The 17,638-nt window shown below is 40.4% G+C and overlaps 1 protein-coding gene across 3 annotated transcripts in view; it reads left to right on the top strand.

The window, feature by feature from the left end:
- Positions 1–16,787, top strand: part of LOC115041935 (glypican-5-like) — a 47,779-nt gene extending 30,992 nt beyond the window's left edge. For 2 of the 3 annotated variants that reach the window (XM_029499849.1, XM_029499850.1), the window contains 2 exons: positions 12,775–12,878; positions 14,105–16,787. In XM_029499849.1, coding sequence (XP_029355709.1) covers positions 12,775–12,878; positions 14,105–14,206 — 206 coding nt within the window. In that variant the 3' untranslated portion in view covers positions 14,207–16,787. Of the gene's footprint in view, positions 1–3,234; positions 3,291–12,774; positions 12,879–14,104 lie in introns of those variants that run through there. The other variant, XM_029499852.1, reaches the window with a different exon arrangement.
- The last annotated feature ends 851 nt before the right edge of the window (positions 16,788–17,638 follow it).

Below are 17,638 nucleotides of genomic sequence, written 5' to 3' on the forward strand. Positions count from 1 at the left end.
TTCTTGTCCTAAAAAACATTTGAGGGCCCGGGGTTTCCCCAAAGGTTGAAAACATGTTTGTGGTAGATCTCCTTTGCTGAGAGAGAGATAGCAACGGGATCCAGATAAATATTATGCTGCCCCAATCAAAAACCATTGTGTTGTTGCTCTGAGGTAAAATAATTTTCAGTTAGATTAACAAAATGGCATAAACAATAAGCATCATCACTTCAACTTTTAAAATGGACAGATTTTTATAAATTTTTAAAAATTTCTATGCACTGCAGAAGATTTTTAAATATGAGTGGATCTGTAAGACGTTGGCCCTGCAATGGACTGGCGACCTGTCCAGGGTGTACCCCGCCCCTCGCTCAGAGGGGCTCCAGCAGCCCTGTGACCCAGAAACAGAAAAGCGGTCGAAGATGGATGGGTGGATTCTGGAAGTTAATAAATCTGAAAGCGTTTCAGTAAATCTAAATAATATTTCTTTATAATTAAAACTAAAGCCCACAGACAAAACAGTAATACATAGGTCTAAAACTAACTGCAGTCTTAAAATTGGCACCTAATTGTTTTCATGAACAGCATTATGACTAATAGAAAAAAGCTAATTTGTTTAAAACTGTTTTTTTTTAGACTAAGTAACTGGTTTACAAATATTATACGTTTTACTGCAGTGAGCTTCATTTAAGCAAAGCACATCTGTTTCCACAAATACAGAGTAAATAGATCCAGTTCTTTGTCGGATATCAGTGTCATCTCCAACCAGAGGCCTGAAGGACAAACAGTCCTGAAAGCCTGCTCACATGTTGCAGCTACATGTTCCTTTACACGCTATGGAAAGCTTTACGGTCCGTGTCTATCTTTAGCTGGAAAAACATATACGTTGATTAACCGCATTACACTTGGAAGCCACCTATGGGGTGTCAGAACTTTCCATGACACCCAAGTGGATAGGGAATGCAGTTTCTGGGGTTGTTCTAGGGCTGACCTGAGCAAATTATTTTCAGATCAAATCAATAATCTCATAAATGTCATACCAACCAACTTTACTAATGAATGTGTCAGCGATGTTTTAAGTAATTTTAGAAGGATGGAAACGGGCGGAGCAGCCTTATCCTCAAAAGTGCTCTTGCTTCAAAGGATTGATTGCCGTAATTTAGTGAATGACAGTTTTTTCTTCCATATCAGCGCCTCATTACTCATGACCATCACCCTTGTGACCACAACGCTGGGGTGATGTCATGGAGTGATGGGATCTCTGCCCCTGAGGGGCAGGATATAACAGGGTCAGGCGTCATGGATTACTAATGCGCTGTTCTCGTTATTGCTGGAGTCATGAATGTGTTTTTTTTTTTTTTTTTTTCTGCCTGAGAATCCAACATGTCCGGACAAAGTTTTGGTAGTCAGGGTTTTTATGCCTCTGCAACAGGAACAGCAATGTGGGGGGTATTTTTTGAGCTGGTACTCTGCACAGCGTTATGTCCACTTCTTTGACAACAGGAATTTCTTTGCATTTAACATTCAGCAGAGTTTATTGGGGCTGAACTGATCATGCTGGCGAGAGGTCAAACATGATTGACCTCATCCATTGCATTCTTGTGAGGGTGATATATTAACAGGCCTCTTTTTTGGCTGTCATGCTAGCATTTTATGACAATATAACACAAGTGACTGACCTTGCAGTGTAGGTCTCTGGCTGGAACCAATCCAGAGACGTTGCAATAACGTGGCATGCGAGCTAACTACTCAACCACCTGCGCTGCCTCTTGTGCAGTTTTTGACCGGTGTTAAATTGTAGTCTCTTTTTAGTAGAAAATAAACAGTAAATAAAAACATTCAGTAACTCTTACTCAATCCGGAATAGTGTCTTCAGGTACTCCTTTCAAGTTGCATACAGCCTTTACTAATGAGGTAGGGCAACCTCTTAGTATATTTTGCCTGGAAAGCGACACTGAGGGAAAGGAGAGCCAACAAAAGAATTGTTTCTGCTCATTAAGCCTATTGCTTTGAAAGTACATTGGTAAGGAAAACTGACTCAGACATTTTTATCTTCTCAGATCTTTTCTTCTCTTGACTGTGTTGGAAGAACACTAACTTAAGTATAAGTACAAAGTATGGAATGGTTAGTTGGACAATAACAGGATTTTGAGTCAGGGAGATATATAGTATGCACACCCTGTCGCCAATGGTTATTACACCCTCGCCTGTAGGGTTAGGGTTTGTCATTGGCCAACAGTAAGCACCAATGCGGCCAGTGGTTCACAGTCTGAACAGAAAACAGTTTGTAGCTGAAAAAATAACAAAACAAATATACCTTTTAGGTGAGAATCAGATTTCACATTTCCTACTCGCATTCTCTCAGTGTTACACCTGTGCTGAATTGATCTGAAGCCTTTCCTCTGAGGACACTGGAGAAATTAAAAGCTGTGTCATGTAATAGTATCTTAATACGCCTAGAACTGCTGAACTTTTTTCCTCTGTCCACGTTTTTTTCATAATAAGAAAGTATTGAAGGGCTATGGCTCAGAATTATGAGTATTCAAAGTAATGAACCCTAACCCCCACCGGATATGTTTGACTGTCTGTTTTATAAAAACAGAACTGAACTACAGTTCTACTTGAGAAAAGTACCTTCCAATTAGGAAAAAAGACAATATTTCAATACAAAAGACAGGAAACAAAATTTAAATGTAGTTTATGCACATTATTGATTTCCAAAATTTATTGTATGAAGGTCAGTGCTCATTTTACAAGACATAACATTTCCAGCATCTCTCCACAGTAGCTTTATGCTATGTTTGCCTACCTGTACTTACAAAAGCAAGCTACAAGGTGTTGGTACATTTGTCATGCCCTTTCCACTAACCTTGATGTGTCAGCTTCAGGATACTCATGGCTCCCTCTGCACCTGAAACTGGTACACTGACTATTTCAACAGAAAATTGGCAGTTGTGATTTACTAAGCTGGTGGTGGTGCTTCGGGATCATGCTTCTCAAACTGCAATGAATCCAAGGGGAAAGAATCACTGTCAATAGTGACGAAAGGACTTTTTTCATTTATCCCAGCTCTTCGACATCTCTATGCATATCAACAAGCCTTACACGTATTCAAGCTAAAAGGGTCACCAAGACTACACAAATCATACAGATGGAGTATAGCAAGTCATTTATTTTTTTTACAATTTGCATTTATTATGCATACACTCATTCATTCATTCATTCATCTGCAACCATTTCTCCATTTCCGGATAGCGGGGGTGCTGGAGCCAATCCCAGCTCACTCTGGGTGAGGGCGGGTCACCCTGGACAGGTCAACACACAGAGACAGACAGAGACCAGCAACCACTCACACTCTGACCTACGGACAATTTACAGTCAACAACTAACCTAAACATGATGTCTTTGGATGGTGGGAGGAAACCCATGCAGGCACGGGGAGAACATGCATACTCCTCACAGAAAGGCCCCAGGCAGCCCGTGTTGCCCACTCTGAGTCCCTGTCCCTTCAAAATTCTGCCTACAAGCTACTTTGCTGAAATGTGAAGCTTATTATTTCACAGGGAAGAAGGAGCAGGGAAGCAAATCTCTGTTTTTGTGCAAAAGAAAATGATTGTGAGTGTGTGAATGTGCTTACACAGATGGATGTTTTGTGGCCTTCTGTTTATGGGTGTTGTGTGTAAGAGAAGTATGCTCGTGTGATTGCAAGCGGTGTCTGCCTGCAATGTCTTTTTTGTGTAATCCAGTATGTTTTTTTGATGGCCGAGTTCTCTGTCTCACTGACGGAAGGGGATTGAGTGGTGTGCTACTACCTGACTCGTAATGTCTTTCTTGCATTGAGCCTCTGTATTCTTTAACACACGTGACTGAGCCGAGGTACTTCCTCTCTCCTTCCGTCTGTGAGGGTATGAAGAGGGATGAATAAATTAAGAAGACATTCTTACTGCCATATAATTAATTCTCATGACATTTGGGGCTTTTTTGAATACTGGAGAGGATCAGAGGAGATGTGATGCCAGTTTTAACACTTGAATGCCAAGCCTGTTTTTTATTTATATGGGTCAGTTAACTGTGAGAAGTTCGTTTAGTTGTGCTGAGACAGTACACAGCGTATTATTATTTGATTTAAGTCCATTTTCCACATCAAGAAAAATTGAGCTCAGCCCAGAAAGGTAAAATCACTTGGCAAACACCATTCACAGATCAAAAACAAGGAGGAAAGCCAAGCATCCTAACATATGAGCAGTTAAAAGCAGGGAGCTTAAGTTAGACTTGTTTGTGCTGTATTATGATTTATTTATTTATTTATTTTTTAAGAAAAGAAAGTCAAGCCAAAAAATCCTGCCATACATGGGTTTTAAATCAGTGTTAAACCATTTCTTATTATTCTTATTCTTCATAAATACACTTTTTTTTTACCACAATCAGATAACAATCACACAAATGTATGTTACATTTTTACATTTATACAATTACACACAATTTAGTAGTTTTTACAGAGTTTTTCACTTGTCTTTGTTTATTTGGTTATTTCTCTCCCTCCCTCTTTTTCTCTGGAAACAACCACGATTAAACTGATTGATTTTCTCTCCTCAAACGAGCACAATCCCTTCTGCAACTGCCCTTCCTACAAGCTCACCGTCTCCCCAGACATACCCAGGTCCTATAAAGTCAATAATGTAAATGTAATCACAGCTCCTCTTCTCTTCTCCTCTCATGAACAAATGAGTTGCTGTGTCACCGTATTTGTCGTGTGAGAAACTGTGATGTGGTGGATGCTGAGGCGGGAATGTAACCTCCAGGTATTCATGTGTCACATTACAACCACTAATGCATGCTTGGAAAGCACCAACCCTTTTCCCTCAAAAGGCTAATGGCTGCTGGGACAATAGGACAACAGCCTGGGTTTTACTCCACCACACTCCTTGTCATACCTTTCAGGAACTCTTTACCGAGTACAAAATCTGTTTGCTCAAACGTCCATGTAAGAGTACATGCGAATGTGTACTCGCAGGGGACACTCAATCCCTGTAACCATGGTTACCAGGTGGTCTGCCCTCCCATGTATACCTATTTGATGACAATGAAGAAACAGGAATAGAGAAAAGAGGTTGGGCGAAACAGAGGAAGGGGTGGTGATGAGTTGGGCTGCAGTAGATTTTGTGCCACATCCTCTGGCCAAGTAACACTGAGTATTTCTACATTGAGTTATCTGTGATCTCATTACTTCCTCTATGTATGACTACAATGGAATTAGGTTAAATGTAGTTTTTATAGTTTGCAATTTATTGTCAGGAACCTACACCAAATACTAGAAACACAAGAGGATAACAGCTGAACAGCTAACTGAAGGTTTTTTCTGTTTATTGTCCAGCTTCCGTGTATCTTCCCTCCATCATCTTTCCCTTGCTCCACTGGCCTCACCCCCTCTTCCCTGGGGCCTGGTTCACAAAGCCTTTAGAAGCTATTTCATCTTAAAGGGAAAGGCCAGTGTTTTCCACTGCTTGAACATGTTGCCCCTCCGCCTGAGGACAGTTTGATCTGCATTTATAAGCATCCACTGCTCACTAAAGGGAGCCAGAAAGAACAATAAAAAGTCTGGTGAGCCGTCTAATCTGCACTCATGGCTATAAAAGTTCCCAGAATGAGCCTTTGGATCAGATTGATCAGTGCTATAAAATGGAACTGCTTTCTTTGTTCATGCTTGCACCAGAGAGCATTAAGGTGTACAACATGCCATGAATGTTATCAGTATGCTACTGATACAGCAACTTTACTCTGCAGGTCGAGAGTTATTTTTCCCCATCATGCTCTTTTTTCTCATTTAGACAATAGATCAAATATGAGCGACACTGTGTGCTGAGATTTATACCTCCAAACAAGTATTGGCAAATACATTTTGTAGCAAATGTAAGTAACCCTAGATCTTCTTGTTGTTTACCAACGCAAGGACATGAGGAAACACTTGTGTGATCTGAACAGATCTATCATACAAAATGTGCATACCAAATCTCTACCCATTTTATTTGTTTATTTCCAAAAAGAATCTGCTCCAAGCAGCCAAAGCAGGGTTGAGGTCTGACTCAAACAAAGACGTCCTCATGTAAAGCACAAGAAGAGCTATGATTAGATTTCCAGTAGTTTATCAAAACCCTTTGTGTGAACATATTGTCTTGAAGCCTCATCCCAAATGAATTTATCTTCCTAACAAGACTGTCAGTTTGATGTGTATTCCCTCTTTGTGGGGTGAAAACTCAATTGTTTTATAAAAGCTATTACAAAGATGGCAGGCCACGTTGTTGCGGCACGTGCCTTTCCTGAGATCCACACGGGCACTTTATTTTATTTTGATTATGCCCCACATTTACTGCCTGGCTGTCGTAACAAGTTAGCATCATACTCTAGCTCAAAATAGTTTCTGTTTCGTACACTAGATGCTGCGTGTAGCTGTTCTAAGAATTTGTAGAGCCCTCAAAAACAGTATATTGGATTGACTTGTTTTTAAAGAGTAAAATCTTTAGTAACAAAGTGCAATTATCTTTCCATCAAAATTGATTTGGCAAAGCAAATTTATAATACATGCAAAAAGATGTGAGGTGAGTTTTAACTCTTTATACTCTTGTGAACTGGCATATATTGACTGCAACTCACGTCCATATTATACATAAACACACATAAATCCAGAGGAGAGTAGAAGGAGGCAGGGAGGAGAAGATATGGGCGAGGATGTTAGGCAGTAGCAGCAGGCGCAGTGTTAAAGAGGTGTCATAAAGAGCGTGTGTGTGTGTGTGTGTTCAGCATGTGGCAGTGGTTAATACGCGCTAGAGTTAAAATGATAGATCCTTAGCGTAGGAGACTCAGCTCATTAAAGAATTACACATTCACTTTGCTCTCACTGTGTCCTCGTGCAAAACGGCTCTCTCTATTTTGTTGGGTGTGCTCAGATAGAACTGAAGTGAACTTTACAGGAAATGCTGCATAGTGCACACAATATGGACTGAATAAATATCCACCTGGCTGGCTATCAAGCTATCGACATGCCCAAAATACGAGGCATCACCTACAATGTCCTTCATGCCTGTCTATCATCGATGTCTGTTTGCCTGTTTTCTGCTTGGCTGTCTTTATTTGACTCTCCGTTCATCGCTTCACCTGAGTGAGTTCGTTCATGCAGACCTGATTAGACATCATCTGTTTATTAGCTCTGCTCGGCGCTGATGCTCTCTTACTTGACCTTATTAACAAAATCCACTGCCCTTGCTTTGTCTTGCTTTCTCGGTCTTCTTTCCTCCTCCAGCTGCACCTCCAGGTTCATTCCTCATGTATTCAAATGAGCATCCACATGTCACACATAACAGACCGCAGTCCCTATTGGATTGCGCTGATGTGCAACCTTCCACCAATCACTCATCATCCTTTCATCCTCCTCCAATCTTAGTCGGTCCCTCGCTGCATTCAGCCTGCAGTCCTGCAGCTGTTTTTTTTTTCCATTTTCTCCAAAGGTTTTATGATTCCACTGGAGGCCACTTTTAACCTTAGCAAGTGTGACCTTAAGAAGACGCTTCACCGTTAGTCAGACCGTTAATTGTTATGATCATCATTTGAACACGAGCTATAGCCATTAACCTGATCAAGGCAGTTGATGCTGTTCATTTTGGATGACGGACAGGCCAACTAGTTAACCAGTCCAGGAAGTCGTCTGCAGTAAATTTTATAGCGGATTCCAAGCAAATCTGGCATTCAAGTCAATCTCAGCTGGACTTGATATTAGGCATGCTAACATTGTTGTAGGCATATTATCCTTCTGATAGCCCAGCACCTCAATGTCTGAGTACCTTCTCACAGCTGCAGCTCTTCTCTGCAGCTGCAGACTTCCAGTGTAGATTCAATAAAATTCCCACTTTGTGTCTTGGTTATGCTCATTGCTGCGCTGTCATTAAAACTTATTGGGTGTTGGTCGTGGGACACACACTTTTTTAAGAATCAGTGTATTAGAAAGATACATATTCTGGAGGCAACTGCTTGGTTAAAAAACAAAGAGCTGTCTTGTAATGACTTACCAGGGTTAACAATGTACATTTCAAAAATGATATGTCTTATTAGCACATTCAATCATGCTATAAATTTCGGATGGAAATCGTTCATTTCTACACCTTCCTTGTTTAATTAAATCCATGTTTCTGGTGTTTCCTTTGTGTCATAACAATAATTACTGCAGTTTTGTTCTTGTTTTTTAAGACTATGCCACAGTCTGTGTCTTGGTAGTTATTTACTATGTAAAGTACTTTCTACTTTTCTTTCCTCCTGTCTCATCTTTAAGTGTAGTCCACTATAAGCTTACTATACTCCCTATGCTTGGAAACATCATCATGGCAAAGTTTTATTGTCAGTAGATTATCTGCTATACTGTTTCTTCAGGTTTCTAAGTAAGTAAATGTAATTACAGTGATGTAATTACAAAGTTAAACATAAGTGGTGTTTTCCAAATATAGAAATTGTCACTTACAGCGGAGTTGAGATATTATTAATATCTTTGCTGTTTGTCATCAAATATCTTTGCTCGGAAGTCAGGTTTACATTGCTTGACATTGGATATGGTGGAGGGTTGTGATCGAGAGTGTCTGTTTAGTTTACTAATGATGTTAACAGTGCATGGCCCGATGCACTTTGTTTCTTTTATCGTTGCTTTCATTTTGCGATATGATTCTGATAGTAATTGCTGCCTGAATAATCTACAGCTACCCTGCTCCATGCTCTGCGTGCGTGTGTGTGTGTGTTTGTTACCTCCCTAGGGAACTGAGGCTGAAGTAATGAAATGCTCATTACTGATTCAGCTGGAAGTGTTAGGGATACATTTACACATACGCACACACACACACACACACACCAGCTATCCAGACGCTTTTCAAGGTCACCTTGCATCATCTGTGTGAGTGTGTGTGTGAGGGTATGTGAATAGCTGTCTGTATATACAAATTGAAGCGCAACAAGATTGGGTATAATTGGGGCCTGAAGTGACATTTCTGAACAATGCACTTCAGGCATCTAATATCAGACGTGACCATTAACACACACTCTTCTGCACCGTTTTCACTTTTGCTATAAGTAGATTTTTCAACTTTTGCTGATCAGATCTTTTTATCACTTCATCGACCTGAGTTCACCATCAGAAGCAACACAGACAAATGTTACCCATCTTTCTTTAAGCAGTAAAAAATGCTTTAATTGAGCTGTGCTTTACATACAGGTCTGATCAAAGCATATCTAACATATTTCTGTGAGCATCGTCTGTCATGATTAGAAAGACGCTGTGTTGTCAGAAGGGTTTTGTTTCAGGTGGTAGACTAGAGGAATGTATGTAATGCATGAATTATATACAGTTATGCTGAGGTTTGGGTGTTGGCATGTCTGTAATATTAAAAGAAAAACAGGCGGAACCTGTGGTCTCATTTTGTCTGTACATTATAAAAATATTAAACCTTTTATGATTTTATTCTTTTACTCTTATACCTTGGTGTTTATTGGCTTATCACGGGACTTTGGTCAACTAACATTGTTAGTAACAATCTGACATCTGATTTCACATCCAGCAGATATAGCCTCAATTTCTGCATACACTCCTCCTCAAGTCAACTCTAGAAATATAACTCCTGTTTGTATTTCTGCCCAAGAGTAAAGCAATCAAAGAATTATCCAAGAATGAACTGACGGCCAAATGTGAAAATACTAGGATTAGTAATTGAAAAAAATCTTCTTTCTTTCTCATTACTAGTTTGTTTCTGTGAGTTTTGTTCTATAGTTACCAGAAATACTTATTCACTAATTTCCAAGTTTTTCGCCGCAAATTTAAATGCCTTTTCACACTAAAAATGTTTTCACCCAAAACCTACTGCTCTGAGAGAGAGAGGGGGAGAGATACACTAAATGGTCTGCAGTCACTCTGTGGATCACCACAACTGTGATTTATGGCCCTGCTCCAAATGCTCGGGGCCTTTCCTGTCCTATCACCCCTGGGGAAACGCTTCACCTGAATACAATACCATTGTTACCATATTATTTTGGAAAAGTATCTAAATTTCAGGCCAGTGAGTTAAGAGGTCACATTTATTTGGGGTGAGATGATGAATCACTGTCAGGACGATTTAATCAGCTCTCTTGTTCGGCCATCACAGTACATTTGTGACTACTTGTGTCCTTCCGTAAATTGTCAGCTCCGATTTTCTGCTGTGCATGAATGTACTGACCTGGATACTGCAATATACCTCTGCTGTTTACTGACAGGAGCCTTCAAATGTCACTCCTCCATTCTTAATATCGCACAGACACAAATACACACACACACACACACACACACTCATCATTCACTGCAGTAAAGGTTAAACAACCCCATGAGTATGACCAGTGACATTGTTCATCGCTCATCACTGGCTCTGTGAGGCCATGAGTGTGTGCTGACGTGTGTGTGTGTGCCTGTGTAAGTATTCAACAGTAATCCTCACCATTGTCAGACAACCACTGTGGACCTATGAGCCTAAAAGTGACATTTTGTAGCTGCATTGTTTTTTTTTTTTATCCCTTTAAGCATTCTCTATAGTATGGCATATTTTTGTAAGGAATCAAAAACTTAGTCCATGTCTATTAAATTTGAATTTCATCTTCTTCCACATGACTGACACAAAAAGTCTAATAGACAACTCAAACAGAGCTCAAATGGATCGTGGACTCAGAGAACAATTGAGAGGTTTTCAGTTCAAAGGTCTGCCCATTATGAAGCAAAATTTTAGTCCAGTGTCCCTGTTTGTCAGTGACGCAGGCAGCAGATTGCACAAAAAGGGGGGAGGGGTTGTTTTGTTTTGGGTTTACTGTGTGCGTTTTAGCTTCTTTCTAAAATAGTGATCTATACTTGGTTAGTGGAGTCTGCTGGTCAGAAGGCACATGCGCGTGTGTGCGTGCGTGCGTGCGTATATGTTTGCGTGCGGACCTTGTTCTGGCCAATCTGCCATATGCGACATGTTTTGTCATTGTTGCTAAGAGACAAACACTGAAGGGCATGTAGAAGGGGATTGTGTTTTGCCACCCACTAACCACATGCACACAAACATGCATATGCACATAAAAAGTAGTCTTTCATTGATGCTGATTCCAGCTGACATTAGGCCTTTCACCGGTCTATCACAGCAGTTTAGCCTATCAAAGCCATATTTTATGCTGAGGTTCAAATCAAATTATAGATGTACGTTTCTATGTGAAACGTTTATACCTAAAATAGTAACGATAGCTGAGAGATAAATGACTGCAAAGTATGGTCCTTCCCTCCAGTAGAGATAAAAATGGCTTGAGTAAAAAGACTAAGCATGAGGGCCCCAGTTCTTTTAGTCTACTTTCTTATACAAAACTCAGACCTGAATCTTAATTTCTCAACAGCAGTCCTTTTTAATATGAAGGTAATATCCTTTGTTCCCCACGAGCAATTTTTGCAAACACTTTCCCATTTACATCTCTACAAGGAGTGTAAGCAGTAGAAGCTCAGCCAATGCATAACAACGTAAAATGAGTGGAGCAATAACAGATATTTCACTAAAATGAATGTGCTACTTGTCGTCCAATATTGAGGAAGAGCAATAATACTATACCAGTTCTGTTCCCTGAGCAGGTTCACACCAGATGTGATACGAGGGCTTCAGCTCGGATGGGAACAGATGGACACAAACCCGAATGCACGTACACAAAAAGACAGACATACACACAAGAAGACATTTACACAGCTATAAACCCAGTGTCAACCGAAACACATAATAAATGGCACATGCCTGATGTTCATACAGTATGTATATATTTATATATGTATGTTTTGGTTTGTATGCGCATGTGTTGTGTGAATAGGTGCACTTTCCTGGTTTGTTATGATGAGATATATTTTTGTGTGTGCGAATGTGAACAAACTCACCTCATTCCTCAGCAACTGAAAGAGGCTCTTTGTCTATTGTACTGTGGGACAATGTGTATTGTAAGAGAAAGAATCAAATTTCTGGCAAAGCTGGACTATATGTCTGAGTGTGTGCGTGTGATTGTGAGTCTGTGTGTGAGCCAAGACAGCAAATTTTGTGAGTCAGTGCTTTTGTGACAGAGCAGGTGAGTATGTGAATATCTTTCTGATGTACAGTGTGTGGGTGGGTGTGCGTGCGTGTGCACATCTAGCCAGCAGCACAGTCTGTCTCCCTCCTGTCCGAATCCACTCATTTACCTGAGGTCCTCCCATCAGAGACCTGGAGCACAGCCAACGCACACATATCCACACACGCATCCATATATGAAGGTTTAAAGTGTTAAAACAGCTGGTGAAGTCCAGCTGTACACTCATTAAAAGAAGCAACATTTCACAAATCTGTGTGTGTGTGTGAGGTAACAGTATTCAAATTGTGCATAGCTGTGGATGGGTGGGTGGGGTGAAATCCATAAATCTTTCAGGTCTAAACAACAACAAAACAGCCATAAATAATGCAGTGTGCAATCATGAGACTAAAAACAGAACCAGAGACTTGATTCCCTGGATCTCGATTCTTTTAATTTATGGGCTTCTTATTTATGGAGCTACTTTGAAAATGATTGCAAAGGCCCAAACTTGTGCTTTACATTTACTTGATCTTATCAGACACACTTTCCTGACGTCTCATCTCATGATGGGTGTCATCACCTCACTCAGTAGTGCTGGATGTGACGCAGGACCGGTGCTCCTTTTCCCTGAAGCTTAATAAACCCGTTATACTGCATTATCATATTTTTGCATCTATTCAGGTGATGAGACGGCTGACTCATCAAGTGGTCGAAGTCCAGAGATGAAGAATGTGGCCCCACCTCCTCGTCGTCCTGCTCCCCCTCATCATCACTCACCTCCTCAGGTAAATCACAGCGGTCCAGGCAGTCAGTGTACAGTTCAGGAAACCTGAAACCTGCAGTTGATCTTTGCATATTTTGAAGACTTCGGGCAGATTTACCTCTTTCAGTGTGGGAATGCTGTGGGTGGCTTGAAGCAGGCAATGGAGAATAAGTGAGGTGTAGGTCTCTCAGATCATCACACATGGCTGCAGAGGGAGATCTTATTTTAAATCTGTTTTGTTTTTTTTTTTTTTGTTTTTTTTTGCGCTGCATTTTGGAAAAATTTGTGCTCCAAATCGCTTCATTGAATGTTTGCCTGTTACATTTTTTTGTCATGTTCATTTCTCTCCTCATTTTCTGTCGAACAGCGAGCAAATTTAATGCGAACTTAAAATGATTGATCCATCCATTACCTGCTGAGCTCAGTCTGACAGACCCTGACACAGCCCATGTCATTATCAGTGTAATTCCTTATTCACCTCGCTCATTAGTAATGTATGGGCCCTTTGCAGTGTGTTGCGGCTCCAGTGCCTGTTTTTTTCCGAAGCTTGAACAACCACACTTCCCTTTCACAAGCAGGAGAAAGGAAACTTATTTGCACAGATATTTTCAGCTTTTAGAAATAAAGACATTTGCGAGAAAACCAGTAAAAATACAGTTTAAAGGCAAATCTATATGTGACGCTCAACATGGCATGCCTAAAAAGTCTGCTGATATCAGCTCTTTTATAACAGTAGATTACGAAAATTCGTATCCGATACCAATCCCTCTGCATGCCACCCACAGCAAGTACTAACTAAGCTCTCTGCTCAGTCTATCTCAGTTGGAAAAAAATATATTTCCTGCTGATTGGTTTTGCATCCAATGCCGTTGAAGACACAAAAACAACTTGGCCATGTTGATGGTAAACAAACAGCACTGACAGAGATAAGCTCTCCGTCTGTGTGGTTTGTTAGAAACCTCACAACATGCATGTTGTGGATGCAGTCACTAGTCTATCACAGGGCCAACACACAGAGACCAACAACCACTCACACTCTGACCTACACACAGTTTAGAGTCACCAGTTGACCCAAACATGATCTCTTTGGACGGTGGGAGGAAACCACACAGGCACGAGGAGAACATGGAAACTCTACACAGAAAGGCCCCAGGCTGGGAACCGAACCCGTGACCTTCTTATGGTGGGGCAACAGTGCTAACCACTATGCCGCTATCATATCAAGTGTTATTGTCTACCCTCTGTCAGGTGCCGGTTCGTGGCTCCGCCCACATGATGACCAGTGAACCTTTACCTTTGACCTTGATGACCCTGCTGCTCCTGCTGGTGTCCACATGGGAACCACGCTGACCGCCGTGACAAAGTTCCTGAGACAGACAGAAGCAGGAGACAGTGAGAGACGGCCACAGACTTTGTGGCCGTTCTGTTTGGTATTTGGGGTTCTTGTAAGCGCTGACCCATTCTGATTGCTTTTGTTTGGGGTTGCCTGACTGGTGTGACAGGCTGTGGATTTGTCACAGCTGCAGGTGGACAGTATGCGTTTTTTATATTACCTGTACTGACCTCTTCATGTGTTTATTTTTTATTTAACTGTAGTAGGATAGATTGCACAGCACTACTGACTTTTTTGAAGAGATGTAAATACAAATATATATATATTATATATTTATACGAAAGGTTTCTATAGATAACAAGGGCTTGATGTGTAAATAGAGACTAATATGAAACAGAGCAAATTAACTTGGACATTGTGAGATCTTTGCTTTGGGCTTTACATTATATATCCCCACACAGAGATTAAGTACCATTACAGTCACACTGCAGGCCTTCAGTCTTTATATTCACTCATACCTTTATGTGTTTTCTGAGGATTTTTTTTTTTAACATTAAGAACTCAGCATACAAAGCTAAACACAGACTGGAGATGGCTATTAAGGCACTTTCACAATAGGCAAGACAGCCAATTATGGGATACTTAAAGCCATTCACAGATGGTGATGTTTTGTGATGAAAATTTTGAAAGTTTGGCCTGGAAGTACATGCAGACTGAAGCCCTTCCAATACTTATTTTGTTGTTGTTGTTGTTGTTTTACTTTTGGGTGTTTTTTTTTTTTTTTTTAAACTTCTGCAGGAAATATGTTAACAAATGTAGTCTAAAAATGAATGCTTCCCCTGGTTATTTGTCATTTACTGTCTTATAATAGCCTCTCTTTCATAATCTCAGAAATTGAGTTAAGTCCTCTGCTGAAGATCTCAGTGGACAGAGTCATAAAAGCACTACAGGGAGGGATATCACTTCAACTGCAATTTCACTTGCAAGCTGCCACAGTCATCGTTGACAGAAGTTCTGTTAAAAATATGAATACCCCAAACAATCAGAAGCGCTAAAATGGCCACCATTTCAGAGCCAGTCACAATCATCTCAGTGAACAATGAATAATTTCACATTTCATTATCATTCACTGCTGTCATGGTGATTTCAAAGAATGGCTTGGTGTCCAAATGTGTTAATTAAAATACAAATTAAGATACAGGGAATGTTCTTTGGAAGTCTGATACTTGTGCCATCAGCTTGTCTCTGTATCCAGGGAAGATAAGACACAGAATATCAAGAGAGCAGCCCAGACCCAAACATGTGAATCAAATGTAATTCACATTAATAAGGATTATCAAGTCCTCCTGGTTGTAGGATGAGTCTCTCACTCCCAAATTGCTCGCAACAGCAAGATTGTCGTCAGGAATACTGATCGAGTAAATTTAAAACAGAGCAAAAGAACCAACTGAAGGACACCGTGTGCATTACTCTTAATGGATGACCAAATTTGTATTGCTTGTATTAACTAGCCCAGATAGATTTGAAGAACTTTTCTCCCTGAGGTTTCACAATCATTAAATACACAGTTATTTCTGTCCTTGATGCTGGAAATCTGCAACACATTCCTCAACATGTCCCAGAGATGCTCACCTGAGATAGTTTATTTATGAAGGAATGTGACTGACTGAGATGAGAACAACTTAAAAGTGTGAGTTATCTGGGCAGCAAGCCCAAATACCACCTTATCCAGCAGGATGCTTTCACAGCATAATCAGCCAAACAAATGTGCTATTATTTGATAACAGTTAAAACATTATATCCAAATAACAAGCGATTTTGGACTTCAGCCCTTTATTAGGCAACCTCGTACATTAACAAACCACCAACATGCAAATGCAGATACAGAGACCTTTAATGGGGCAGCACATATATAAAATATGTGGATACACACGTAATTTTGTTGTTTCTCACACATTTTGAAAATGAATTTTGAAAAAAATTGGATTTTTATACACTATATGCTCACAATAAAACAACATTTACAGCTCTCCTTCGTAAAATTAAACTATCTGAAAAGTGATTCTAATTCTGTCAATGTTCTCCTCCTGGGAGTCACAAACTATGACGTGACTTCCACTATCTCGGGGTCGCAGCTTGAAATGCCAAGAAATGTTCCTAGTAAAAGGTGTATAAATCTCCAAGCACATAGGAATGTGCAGCTGAGCGATGTTTGTCATATACTGTAGAAGAGGCTAAGGAATGACACTGTGCTGCTCCTCTAATGCTGTGTGGCCATGATGTTTGCCCACTGGATGTATTTTAAAGCACACTTGTGTCCCGGGGAGCAAGCTGTGCCGAGCTATTGATGAATAAAACTGATAAATGTTCTTTATCCAAGTTTAACAGCTCGCTTAGCTCAGTATTACTAATGTTTTTGCTGTAGCAGTGCGCAGAGCCACCAGGATTCAAGAAGCAACCAGTCAGCTACACTTCCTCACACTCAACACACTCAATTAATGTAAACTAAACCAGTGACTGTGATGTAAAGCGTAAATAAACCAACCTACCTGCCACTCTGCTGTGTCAATAATCATCCCTTTAATATCCACTGTAATAAACTGTCTTTTCAAACGTATACTGTAGTTTTGTCTTCCTTATATTGTATAAGAGACTCACTGGGAGATGCACATGGGAGCAACACACAGCATAAGCATAATCTGACAAAATTAATATAGACTTCTCTTGAATCAAGATACCAGATGAAGTAACAACGGAACTGGTCATAATTTTTTTTCTTTTTTTTTTACAGATATAACGTGAAATGAAAAAGGAACTTTCGTGGTGAGATCCCATCACTGCCTGATCACCGAGCACTGCCCTGCCTGTACATTCTCCGTCAGCTTCATCCAGCTTTTGATTGACACTACAGGATGTTTGCACTGGTGGCTTTACTTAACACAGGGCACTTCCTGTCATTCAATCAGATTTAAATATTTTAATACTTTTTATCCACAAAATTTCAATTCATACTTGGTGCCTGTGGAAACTTTATCTTAAAAACATGTTTCTCTTTCTCACTTTACTTATCTGGCAGTGAAGCCACCACATCAGGATGTCGGAACCATCAGAGCTTAATGCACTGTATATATTATATGGGAACGCAGCCGCAGCTCTTTGGCCTCTGGCTCTAGTGAGAGATTACTGTGATTGGATTGGCATGGCCAGGAAGTTGGCACAGATTGCATGGTTGGCACGGGAAACTGCCAGGGGGATGATGGGAAATAAAGACATCATTGAATGCAAATTACCACAGAGGGAGGGAGAGACAGCACAAAGGAGGAGCGTTCCCACCCCTCATCCTGATGTTGCCACTATCAGAATCCATCCATACGCTCTGCTCCCAACAGGCAAATGTTGCATCTTGTAGCGCACAAAGGGATGTTAAATTGCGCAGAAAAATAAGAAAG

This window comes from Echeneis naucrates, chromosome 4 (assembly GCF_900963305.1).
Source record: "Echeneis naucrates chromosome 4, fEcheNa1.1, whole genome shotgun sequence".
NCBI lineage: Eukaryota > Metazoa > Chordata > Actinopteri > Carangiformes > Echeneidae > Echeneis > Echeneis naucrates.